This window comes from Notechis scutatus, chromosome 1 (assembly GCF_049901735.1).
Source record: "Notechis scutatus isolate UNSWTSFEM ecotype Mainland chromosome 1, rNotScu1.2, whole genome shotgun sequence".
Classification (NCBI taxonomy): Eukaryota; Metazoa; Chordata; class Lepidosauria; order Squamata; family Elapidae; genus Notechis; species Notechis scutatus.
In genome coordinates, this window is record NC_142009.1 from 128744575 (window position 1) to 128757564 (window position 12990).

General features: G+C 35.1%; 1 protein-coding gene across 1 annotated transcript in view; it reads right to left on the reverse strand.

Moving 5' to 3' along the window:
• The window catches only part of LOC113427714 (uncharacterized), a 92730-nt gene that overhangs the window by 70563 nt on the left and 9177 nt on the right, over positions 1 to 12990 (reverse strand). The window contains exons 2-3 of the mRNA XM_087951576.1: positions 3106 to 3229; positions 1576 to 1851 (exon numbers count right to left, since the gene is read on the reverse strand). Coding sequence (XP_087807702.1) covers positions 1576 to 1806 — 231 coding nt within the window. The 5' untranslated portion in view covers positions 1807 to 1851; positions 3106 to 3229. The remainder of the gene's footprint in view (positions 1 to 1575; positions 1852 to 3105; positions 3230 to 12990) is intronic.

Consider the following 12990-nt stretch of genomic DNA (forward strand, 5'->3'; position numbering starts at 1 on the left):
TGTTTACAAGATAATTTCTGAGGATTTCCAGGGAAGGTATATTAAACTGAAGATGGTTCTGGGAAGGCAAAGCAGATGACTGCAACAAAGAATCAAGAAATCTGTGAGTAGATTTGTTTCTTAGAGCCTCTTTGGAGAAATTACCCTCATGTGCTCGGAACAGCTGTTCCCCATTAGAAAACTGCAGGATGGTGGTTTTCCATACATTTGAATGCCTCTAGATAATGGGATTAGCCATTTTGCTCAATTGTAAATACTTTTAAAAGGACACTATGTTTGCCCATTAACTGTATTAAAGCTATTAGGGACCCCTGGAATACAAGTTTGAAAAGTCTTCATTGGGTGAGTTTATTCTCAGCCCTGAACAAAATTGAAAATTAATTATGAGTTAAATATTTGAGATAATAATTAAAAAGCTAAATAAGATTTTGATCCAAGTAACTTATAAAATGGAATTAAGAGTCCAGAAGAAATGGAATATTGACATTTATTTTAACATTTTGGAAATTAACTATAAAAAAATAAACAGCTTTTAATGGGAAACAGACTTATTTTGGCTATCCAGCTAAAGAAACTGCTTGATGTTTTAAAAATTAAAAGGGAGATACAAATGATGAGCCAGGAGAATGACCTGGAAAATGTTTTCTTATTGCATCTACATAAGAAGCTTGTTAAAGTCTTGAGGAAATATGTTAGACAGGATAAAGAAGAATTGAAGAAAAATGAAATCCTATAATAATATTTGATTGAATTAAAAGGAAGGAATATAAAACTGGTTCATCTGATCAAGGTCAAAATAAGACTTTTTTTTAATGTTCTGGAAAAATGTTAATGTTTTTTTTTTCTGACACCAAGATTGAATGTATTTGATATCTGCAGAAGAGATAACACTCTAGAAATATTTGCTGCTTTTAGGATTCAGACTTAATTTCTTTTAGGAATCACACTTCATTTCTAAGGATCTCAGGGCATCAAAATTGTAAAATGTCTGCTTTCTAGACATATATAAAATAGATATGTCTGGATCCAGATATTATAATTCTATAGATGAAGGCTCCTTTCATTCAATGATGTAATTATTTTTTCTGGAGAATCTTCTACTTGAAGAGATGAGGCAATTTTGGTTTATTCCCAGTTCTCTTCTTCAGTCCCAATGATTTCCAATTATTTGTGAAGGGTTCCAAGCTTTCAGAAACATGTTTTAGGGAGCAGGAAAGTATAGGAAGAGGAAAAAATAAGAGATAATTATTTTCCCTTCCCTTTCCAACAGTGTGTCTCATCAACAAAACTGATCTAATTAATAAGCAGAAATAATTCAAGTTTTTCCAGCTCACCAATTTGATGTCATTCATTATCTATCTATCTATCTATCTATCTATCTATCTATCTATCTATCTATCTATCTATCTATCTATCTGCCTGTCTACCTACCTACCTACCTACCTATCATCTTTCATATTACCATCTTATAAATTCAGAATAAACAAAAACAACATAACAATAAAACCCATTTCTTTTTCCATAAAAGCAGCATAAAACCACTTAATTCATTATAACATGGACATGAACACTTACATCTACAGGTTTGCCATCTAAATAATGAGTAGCAATGAGAATCTTTCCTTGAATGTCAGGTCTAGCTTTTTCCTCAGTCATCCTTTGTTCAGTTAAGCTGCAGTCCACATAAAGAGAAATCTTCCTTGATTGTACACTGATGCCAATCTTATGCCATTGACGGTCAAAGATAGGATAGATTTTGCGGCTTTTAAAGACATAATGCAGGGAGTTCTGCTGGGTGGGTTGCATGACATACTCTATATATTTTTTTAAACCATCAACTGAGATGTAAACCTAAACAAAAATACACACACACACAAATTTCAGTGCTTTTGAAATGAAATAAATTGCAAGACAGTGAAGAAGACAATAAAATCATAGAAGTCAGTACATGCTCATCATGTTTAGAATCACAGGTCAAGTTCTCTCAGATAGTGACACTTTCTCACCTCCTCCTTCCTGATGCCACCATTCAGCCCTCCAAAAGCTACCCAGAAGAGCAGGGGACTTTACAGTAGCCATAGCACTTAGATTTATATAATGCCCCACATAGCACTCTCTGCATGATTTACAATATCAGCATATTGCCCCCAACAATCTGGCTCCTCATTTACCAACCTCAGAAGGATGGAAGACTGAGTCAACCTTTAGCCCCATCAGGATCAAACTCCAAGCTGTGGGCAAAGTTTGCCTACAATACTGAATTCTAACTATTGCACCACAAGGGCTCCAGGAAGAAATGGGGTGGGATGGGATGTACTAAACTATTAAAATTTAAACAATTTTTCAATTGATGGAAGTCCAACCTGACACATCTGGATGCATCTTTTACTTGTTTAAGCTTTCTGAATCTGTCTTTTGCATATTTATCCATGCGACCTTGTCATTAAGCATCAAATTCCAATCTTTCATATTATTGGTTTTTTTTATTTGCTATATTCTATATTTTATTTGCTATATTCTTTCAATATTCTTCAAACCAAAAGACAAAATGTTAACATAGAATAGAACAGAATAACAGTCAGAAGGGATCTTGGAGGTGTTCTAGCTCAGAGGTCTCCAACCTTGGCAACTTTAAGACTTGTGGACTTCAACTCCCAGAATTCTCCAGCCAGCTATGCTGGCTGGAGAATTCTGGGAGTTGAAGTCCACAAGTCTTAAAGTTGCCAAGGTTGGAGACCTCTGTATCTAGCTAGTCCAACTCCCTGCTCAGGCAGGAGACCCTATACCATTTCAGACAAATGGTTGCCAATCTCTTCTTAAAAGCCTCCAGGGATGGAGCACCCACAACTTCTGGAGGCAAGTTGTTCCACTTCCCAACACATACCATCCCATGGCTCAATTACTGATATGTAACTCATCCTCTAATTGCTATTTGAAAAATGATTACTATTGTATCCAAGCCACATTAATTGTTGCATAATCTGGAGGGGACCATCTAGCAATTCACAAAGCTATAGGTATCATTTTATTGGGGATGGGAATAGGAAACATGTGAACAAACACAAATAAAGAAGTAACAATGCTAAATAACTGAATTTTTCTAACCTGTGGCAAATTATGCTGATCTAAAATCTGCAGTAAATACCAGCGTTCTCTTTTGCTGTTTCTTCTGACACGGAATGTGGCTGTTAAGAAGTATTCCTCTGGAAACCCATTTGGAAACAATTGCCTAAAAGTTGGGGTGGAGATGGAAGAAATTGTCTTATTAGACCAACTCTGATAATTTTTATAAAATATGGGAGAAAGCAGATGTTGAAGTATCAGAAACTAATTTGGGATTCATAGGTACTTCAGCAACTCTACTGTATTCAAAAGATTGTTCCATCTCTTGAGGTTACTATCATCATAATTGTTCAGGTCTAATGCTACTCACAAAACCACACCCTGTTAGAAATCTACTTTTCATCATCTTTATTACATTTCATACATATGTGCTATTACAATTATAATTAAAAATGAACTCATTCCCATCTTTTTGCCAGAAAACAAAAACAAAAAAAATCCATTCTTCCATCATGAAAGTCAACTTTTTCTTAATCAGGAAAACCACTGTCACAGGAAAAAGTAATCCTTCTAAAGCTAACAATGAAAATTTACTGCACACTATGTACTAGACACATCCCCCATTTGCACTGTTGTACTGTTACTATAGAATCCTATAGAAGGTATGTTAAAAAATCTCACTATATTTCAGGCTTCATTATTTAAGTTTTAAATCAGACAACATGTTTTAAGCTACATTTTGCTCAACCATGACTTGTTGGCTAACCCAAAACTGGACAGTTTCACAGAACTCACTAAATCTCAAACAAACCAATCATATTTTGGTCTTAGTGTTCAATGGTTAACACTCAAACAAAACATTTCATTTTGATAATTGTAGCACACACATTTATTTTTTTACAAATTATTTATAAAACATTCTATTGTATTTCTCATAAATGAAAGGTGAGAATGGCAATGACACAAATTCAGATCAAATTTTTATATGTTGATACTAATCAGACATATCTTTGGGTAGAAGGCATGAACTTCCTTTCATATAATCAGGAATTGTAGATGCCCAGAGAGATTAAAAGTATATTCCTACATTTTAGGCACTGATCTATAAACACTGATCTTATACCTATAAACTGATCTGAAGATGGAGAAATGGAGAATCATGTGTAGGGCCAAATTGCTAGTGTTTGAGTATATGTATGTATGTATGTATGTATGTATGTATGTATGTGTATGTATGTATGCATGCATGTATATGTATATGTATATGTATATGTATATGTATATGTATATGTATATGTATATGTATATGTATATTGGGAAAATACCACCAGATAAAAGAGGGGGGGGATTCTTCCATGTCTGTAGTTTTATGAAAGTTTTGCCTAAGTGGACACTCATTTTATGACTCTTCCATTATGTTTGCATTAAGATGGCTAGTCCAGAAGTGCTGAAATTATGCCTGATATCTGTGTTTAGAGGATTGCTCATGAAATGATTACTGAAAGCCAAAAACAGGAAGCTCACATACTCAGTCATGTTTGCTGGCAGCAGTTCCTTTCTGTTGCTTCTTCACCACACCCTACACTGAGGGGTTCTTGTCTTTCATGGGATAAATAATTAGGCAAGCTGCCCATTCATGCAGCACATTTTCCAGAAGATATTCCTGATCAGCCTGGTGCCTGGGCACAAGACTTACATACGACTCTCAAGTGCAATCTGATAGGCAGTTTTTCACTGGCTTTCTGCCTAAACATGAATTTCACCCCAAGTGATCTCTGAATACAAACCAAAAAAACCTCTTATAGACTCTAATTTGCTAGTCAGACCAGTAGGTTACATATACAAGTTAATCATAATTTCTGAGAAAGGCCACACTTTTTTATTTTTTAAATTTTTTTTTTAGACAAACGTACACAAACAAAACATAAAAACATAAAGCCATCTTCCAATTACGTAGATACAGTGTATCGGTTGGTTACAAATTTTTTGTGCTTCCTCTCCATAGTCCTCACTTACAATTATTTGTATATATTCTCATATTATCAATCAAATATTTCTGAATACATTATTATCATTGTTAATCATTCATTTGACTATACTATTGTTCCTTCATGTTATGCGAGATGTTCCATATTTTTAAATTTGTTTATATTATATCTAAGTCAGTCAGTTTATCATAAAAACTTTGTTTTGAAATCTTTATCATATCGAGAGCATATTTGCACATATGAAAACCAATTCATCTTTATACCTTGTTCTTCTAGTTCTTGCATAGATTTAAGTTCACCCTTTTTATTCAATATTTCGCCATATCTAACTGTTTGTTCCTTTTTATATATTATTGGATAAGAAAAAGCTTCAATAGTTGATAAACAGACTGGAATTTTTAAATAGCATTGCTATTTAATCTTCTCCCAGTTTAATAACAAAGCCTCACGTATATAATGTCTTCTAAAATACCCCTGTGTTTTAGTTCCCTTGTACCATAGGAAGGCATGCCAACCCAACAACAAATCATGTCCTTCTAATGTCAATAATCTAGTATTCCTTAGTGTTATCCATTCCTTAACCCACATCAGGTTTGTTGCTTGATAATATAGCTCCCAGTTCGGCAGACCAAATCCTCCTCTTATTCTGGCATCTTGCAACAATTTTAATTTTATTCTCACTTTCTTTCCCTGCCATATATACTTCAATACTATTTTATTTAAATCTTCAAAGTATTCTTTCCCTAGCCTGATTGGAATTGTCTGAAACAGAAATAAAATTCTAGGTAATATATTCATCTTAATTGTTGACATTCTCCCTATTAGTGATAATTGTAAATTTTTCCATTTTGCCAGATCTGTCGCAATCTGTTGTTTGAGTTTAATATAGTTATTCTCTTTAGGTGTACTACATCTTGCTGTCAAATGTATCCCTAAGTACTTAACCTTATTTGTGACCTACATTTTCAAAACATCTGCCAATTCTTCCTTTTGTCTTACTAACATATTCTTTGTCAAGATCTTCATTTTATCTTTATTTTCAGACCAGCTACTTTTCCATATGTCTCTATCTTTTCTATCAATTTAAATGCTGTTTCTAATGGATCCTCTAGAATAAGAACCAGGTCATCTGTGAATGCTTGCAGTTTAAATTCTTCCTTTTTAATTTTCATCCCTTTTATATCTTTTTCTTCTCTAATATTTCTATTTAACACTTCCAAAGTTAACACAAACAACAGAGGTGACAGTGGGCAGCCTTGTCTTGTCCCTTTCCTTATTTCAATAGAATCTGTCAATTCTCCCTCTATCATTACCTTTGCTGTTTGTTTAAGATATATAGCTTCTATGGCTTGAGTAAATTTCTTACCAAAGCCCATCTTCTCCAACTGTAAAAAACATGAATTGCCAGTTCACATAGTCAAAGGCTTTCTATGCATCTAAAAATATCAAAGCCATTTGTTTTTCAGGATATGCCTCATAGTATTCCAAAATGTCCAGAATTATTCTCATATTATGTTTAATTTGTCTCTTTGGCAGAAACCCATTTGGATCAGGATGAATAAAATTATTCAAATATCTTTTAAGTCTTTCTGCAATATTGAAGCAAAGATTTTATAGTCTGAGTTTAGCAGGGAAATAGGTCTATAATTCTTAATTTGTTGTGGGTCGGCATCCTCCTTTGGGACAAGTGTGATATATGCTTCTGACCACGATTTGGGTGTCCTCTTCTTTGACATGACTTCATTCATAACTTCTAACAATGGAAGATTCAAAGATTCCTGTAAGAAAGGCCACACTTTTTGTATGTCATGGCACCTAACTACTATTTTGAAATAAATGCAGATGAACAGAGGGAACAACATTAATAGACAACTCTTTAAACACTTCCTTCTCACACTGCTCAAACATGTATCATCATACTTGTATTCATATAAGGAACAACTACAAAAAGTTAGTATCTGAAGAAATCAATTCAGGTTGATCATGTGAACAAACTAGTTGGACAGAGCTGGATTCAAATATGTTAACAGGCTAACAAAATTGGAAGGAACCTTGGAGTTGGAAGGAACCTTGGAGGTCTTCTAGTCCAACCCCTTTGCTCAAGAAGCACACCCTATACAATTTGAAACAAGTAGTTGTTCAATCTCTTCTTAAAAATCTCCAGTGGTGGAACACCCACAACTTCTGAATGCACACTGGTCCTCTGGTTAATTGTTCATTGTTAGGAAAGTTCTTCTTCTAGGTTGCACCTCTCTTTGATTAGATTCCATCCACTATTTCCTGTCTTGCCCTAAGGTACTTTGGAAAATAGGTTGACCCTTTCTTCTTTGTGGCAGACCCTCAAATATTGGAACACTGCTATAATGTCATCCCTAGTCCTTCTTTTCACAAGATTAGACAAACTCAATCCCTGCAACTATTCTTCATATGCTATAGCCTCCAGCCCCTTATCATTTTTATTGCTTTTTTCTGCACTCTTTCCAGAGTCTCAATATCTTTTTTATAATATGATGACCAAATCTGTCATTAGTACACTAAGATACTAAATGTGGACTTACCAAGGCTTTATAAAGCGGTACTAATACTTCATATGAATATGCCTCCCGCAACTCAAAGAGTTTCTTCAGTCCACAAAAAGATCACTAATTAGAAAACAAGAGGTTATCCTTACAGATCCCCCTTTACTTGCAGCAACCAGAACTCCTTCATGGGTATCCTGGGGAACTTTTTAATCTTCAGAAGGAGAATGGCAAGATGTAGAAGAAAGATGGACAATTTTCACGTTCCCATCAGTTCTGCCAATGAGAATGTCCTGAAGCAAAACTCTACACAAGAACAATCCAATGTGCCCTTTGTAATCCTTGATAGGGTATTCAAATTTCAATGGAATTGTAATAAACAGATGAAAATCAATTTGATTTTAATAGAACCTAATTTTATCCAATATAATTGTAAGGACAAAATACAGTTACTGTATGCCTGCAAAAATGGGGGGGCGGGAGTTATCAAGACAAGGGGAAAAGAAAAGCTGGCCTAACAATTAATGATAATTAACTTGTATTAAATGCTATAAGAGAATAGTCTGTTGTATTCTAGTTCCCGGGGAATAAAACATTTCAAAAAATTCAAAACAAAAATCTGAAACAGTTTTACATTTCCTCATTTTTATTTTACTCAAGGCAGGGTACATAATGTTCCTATTTTCCTCACAACAGCCTTTTGAGGCAGATTGAGCAAAGTGTCTGAGCCAGAGTCACCCAGCTGACTTTCCTGACTAAGGGAGGATTCAAATCCACAGTCAATTGATTTCTAATCCAGCACCTTCACCACCACACAAAATTGGCTCTTTTTAGAATCTAGAACTTTCCTCAAGATGCTTAAGCTTCTGTGGTGGCAATGAAGCTGAAGAAGGGCAGCGTATTTATGCCATACTTAGTCATCATTCCCTGAAACACTGAGATAAGCCTGAACCTATGTATTAGTGGCACTAATCTGACAGAGAGGTTAGAAGCTTGTCAGAGAGGACATATATTCTCTTAATTGAAAAAATATTCCTATTTACCTCAGCTGCAGGAACTCTCTCTTTCTACCTCCCCGCAAACACTTACACAATGTCCCTATTCAGAATGCTCGTTGCTCTACAAATGTTTTTATTAGTTTTTTTTTCCACAAGTTTTTTGTCTTGAATTTGGCAAGCTTTTATCAAATATTGACAGACTGATCTTCAGGGCTAGATCATAATATTGGATTTTCAGGGCCAGATCAAAATACTTTAATACTGGAATCAGCCTGACCACTTTAATCCTTCCTTCCTTCCTTCCATCCCTCCCTCCCTCCCTTGTCCATCATCACTACAAAGTGACTCTGGGCATCTTGCCAGAAGAAGCAGTTAGTTGGGTTCCATTTTGGGGGAGGTGTCAAAGCCAAGGCCTGAGGATATATTTCTGTCTAAAATGGCTGCCTGCAAGACAAGCATTTGGCCCCAACGTCGATCACCTTCCAGAAACTTCTTAAAATCCAGCTTTTCCAGAGAGTGTTGAGGGCCAACACCAGATGCCTCTTGAAATTTAGGTTTGTCTATTTCGGTTGTCAATGTTTTATGTTTTACATTTTCACTGCTAGTGTTGTTTTTCTTTCATGCTATGTGACTCTTGGAGAGTCTTTGAACAATGGTAATGGGGCCTAAATGTGTCAGCCCTTGAAAGTAGACCAGAGGAAAAGTAAAACAGGAAAGTAAAACATTTTTTACTTCACATTTCTGAACCACCCATCTCCTTCAGAGGGAATTTACAGGTAGTCCTCACCTTACAGCAGTTCATTTAGTGACCATTCAAAGTTACATCATCACTGAAAAAGGTGACTTATGACCATTTTCACCCTTATGACCATTGCAGCATCCCGTGTGATCCCATGTGATCAAAATTCAGATAATTGGCAACTGACTCACATTTATGATGATTGCAGTGTCCTGGGATCATGTGATCCCCTTTTGACTTTCTGACAAGCAAAGTCAATGAGTAAACCAGATTCACTTAACAACCATGTGACTAACTTAACAACTGAAAAGATATACTTAACAACTGTGTCAAGAAAGGTCATAAAATGGGGCAAAACTCATTTAACAAATGTCTCACTTAGCAACATAAATTTTGGGCTCAGTTGTGGTCATAAGTCAAGGACTACCTGTATTTTCTATCCATTACTTTCTAGACAGACTGCAGTGACAAGTCTCTGCCTTTTATACCCCAGGGAGTTGGGATATCTGAATTTCTCTGGTCTCACTAGAATTGACATCTGATTTTTCTTCTCCTTGTAAAAGTCATAAATCCTACAGAAATCTCAACAAGGAATGCTCCAAAGCCCTTTTCTCTGCTAGCAGGGCTGGTCTTCCATTGTTAGGACTGTAACTTGCTAAATGCACATGTTTATGGCCATAACCCTCAGGGCAAAGGAAAAGCTATAGTCAGAATATATCCTAACAGCACAAAACTCTGCCTGTTTCAGTCTCAAGTGTGCGGGATAGTATCTGAAGAGTTCTACAAACCAGAAGCCTGAAGAAATTCTCCATCTTTGAATGATTTAATAATGTACATTACAATTGTGATGAGAGCCACTACTAGCAAACAGGCAAATTAAGCAAGGCCTACATTTAAAGTTTGTATCATTACAGAGTTTGTCACAGTCACATGATACAAGAACAGAATGAAAAACATGTTGAGAAAAAAAATATATTAGCAATACACATTCTTAGTGGCTCCCCATCCTGTACTAGAAAAATCTATAACCTTTGGGTTGAATATGGAAGAAACAGAACAGAGAAGCTGTTAGTGAACAAGTGTTCTGGGGTGGTTTCTAACTTACTCTGTACCTGTTATATTTTCAATTTTTGATGCTCAGTTTAGAACCCAGCTGAACAAGGATGTTCCCTCATAGCTGATTTTGGGTTTCCCAGTTGTTTTATTCTACCTACTTATTAAGCAACACATGTTGTTGACAGTACATAGCAACTGTCAATTTGTAATTTGATAATTTCCTGCTTTTACCTAACAAAACTTATTTTTTGGAAGACAGAAGATCTTTCTACTTTTCTCTAAACTGTTCTTGAGAGCATGAGGCACATAAAGACAGTGCTCACCTAGCTGATTCTAATTTTATTGAAGCAATTGACACATTAATAGAAAATCATGCTGCAGTTCTGTTCTGAGGATGCTTTGATATAAGTTGCTTTAGTTATTCTGATATATCACTAGAAAATAAAGGTTTATATATCAAAAGTTGTTATGGCCAATAACCCTTTTTATACAGTAATTTTCTCTGAGCTAGTCATGGTAAAAAATGGCAGTTTTGCTATTAATTATTCCCTGCCTGCTGCAGCTAATCATTCACTTTTTGTCTTAGAAGATCAAATATGAAGCATGTCCTCTGAGACAATCATAAATGACTTATGTAACTTGATCAATTATGAAGCATGTCCTCTGAGACAATCATAAATGACTTATGTAACTTGACACCAATTAATTGGCTGGAAACTTACTTTTCCTTTGACATCTACTCTTACTTTAGAGACCAAACAGATAATCTACAGTGTTTGAAACTTTGGCACATAGCAGCTATGCTACAAGTTACACACACACACACACACACACACACACACACATTTGGTAAAATGTGATAAATCAAAAAATCGATTTTTGCTCCTAGGCAATCACTTGTTTTAGAACAAATATGCATTAAACTTTAAAACAGAACAGCAGATGCTGAGTAAGCACCACAATGTCATTGGTACTTAAAAAAGCAGATTCCAGGTTGTTTTATAGACGTATTTTAATTTTGTCTCAAATTTTATTGATTTCTTAAGATAGATTTATAAATCCTCACAGATTATTCATGGACATACTTTTTGTACTAGTCTAAGATTTTCATAAACTTACTGTATGACTGAATCCAGTATATTTCTCTTAGGTGTAGTATCAGATTTGTCATCTTTGTACAGGTACAGAAGAGACCGCACATTCTTTGCTTTAAGCTGAAGCAATTTCAGTTTTCATTATTGAAACTGCCTTGGATAGCCTCAGAGCTGGTTGGATATGAATATCACATAGAGATAAATGATGCTAATTGTTTTTTTTAATGCAATACCAAAATTGTAGACTTTGATTTTAATGCCACTAGAGAAACAATTCTTTAGAATTAAAATCAGTGGCCTAAGTCCATGGACATTAAAACAGTGCAGTGAATGTTTTTATGAATTTAATTTTTATAGGTTAAATATGTTTTGCACATTGTTTTAACTTCTGATTGAAGCCACCCAGAGTTGGCTATAAGATAGGTAGTTATAGAGATGCTTTAAACAAATAGATAACAGAGAATATGGCTGGAAGAGGGAAGAACTAATATCTCAATGAAGACATGTTAATGGAAATATGGCAAACAATAGATTACTCTGGACAGCTTCTGTATCAGGGGCACAGAAAGCACTATACTTTATAGCTGAAGTTACTTGAGTTAATAGGTAATCGAAGTAGGTCCCACGTTAAGGCATGGTACAAATTAAAACAGGCCTCCAATGTTAATTATCCTTCTTTTAGCTTTCTCTAAGTGTTCCAGGCTTTCATGCCTGGCTCTTAATCAACCCAGCAGAGTCATAATTGAAATATAGGCAGACTGAGTGGCAGGACTATTTTTGAGAAGTGGTAGGAAGAGGTACCCCTATCAAATTTAGTAAGGCAATCTTTATTTACCTTTCAGATTTTGCTTTAAAAAGCACTGATGGAAAAAAGCTGCTATTTTTAAATGTTATGAACACTAATTCACCCATGCTGAATGAGACCAAATTAGAGGTTGTGATTAACTTCTGTATTTACATGTATCAATGGGGCCTCTAGGTTGCTGAATATCTTCCAGGAAAAGAAAACTGATCCAAGTTACATTTCCTGAGAGTGAAGTGAGAGATGTTTGGCGTTAATAGAAAGACATTTTGTCTTCCAGCTGACACCTACCATCACCTGTCATCTTGCAAATAATTTAACGATCAGTGATTTTGAAGCTGCTAGTGTGAAAAACCTTTGTCCTAAGATGTGAGATGCTGCATTTAATACCACCTTAAGTCAGAATTTTAGTGGGTTTTGCTTGTTGTATAACCTATGGCCTCCGACCAAGAAAAGTTACTCAAGGAATGCCAGAGCTCTAAAATCTCCTAATAATCATCCTTTTGCTAATTTTGCCAGCAGCTTTTATAATGTGGAATAAAATTGGCAAACAAATTGTAAGGTTTAAGCGTTTAAAAAAACACTTAAAAGGTTTTTTTTAAAGAAAAAGAGCAGTGAGCAATTAACAAGCTGCAGCTGCAACTCTTTAAACTATAGAACATTTCAGTGCTTATTCAGTAAGAATCAGGATTAGCTGTTACTCAGAATAAAGTTAGAATCTGGAGAAATCA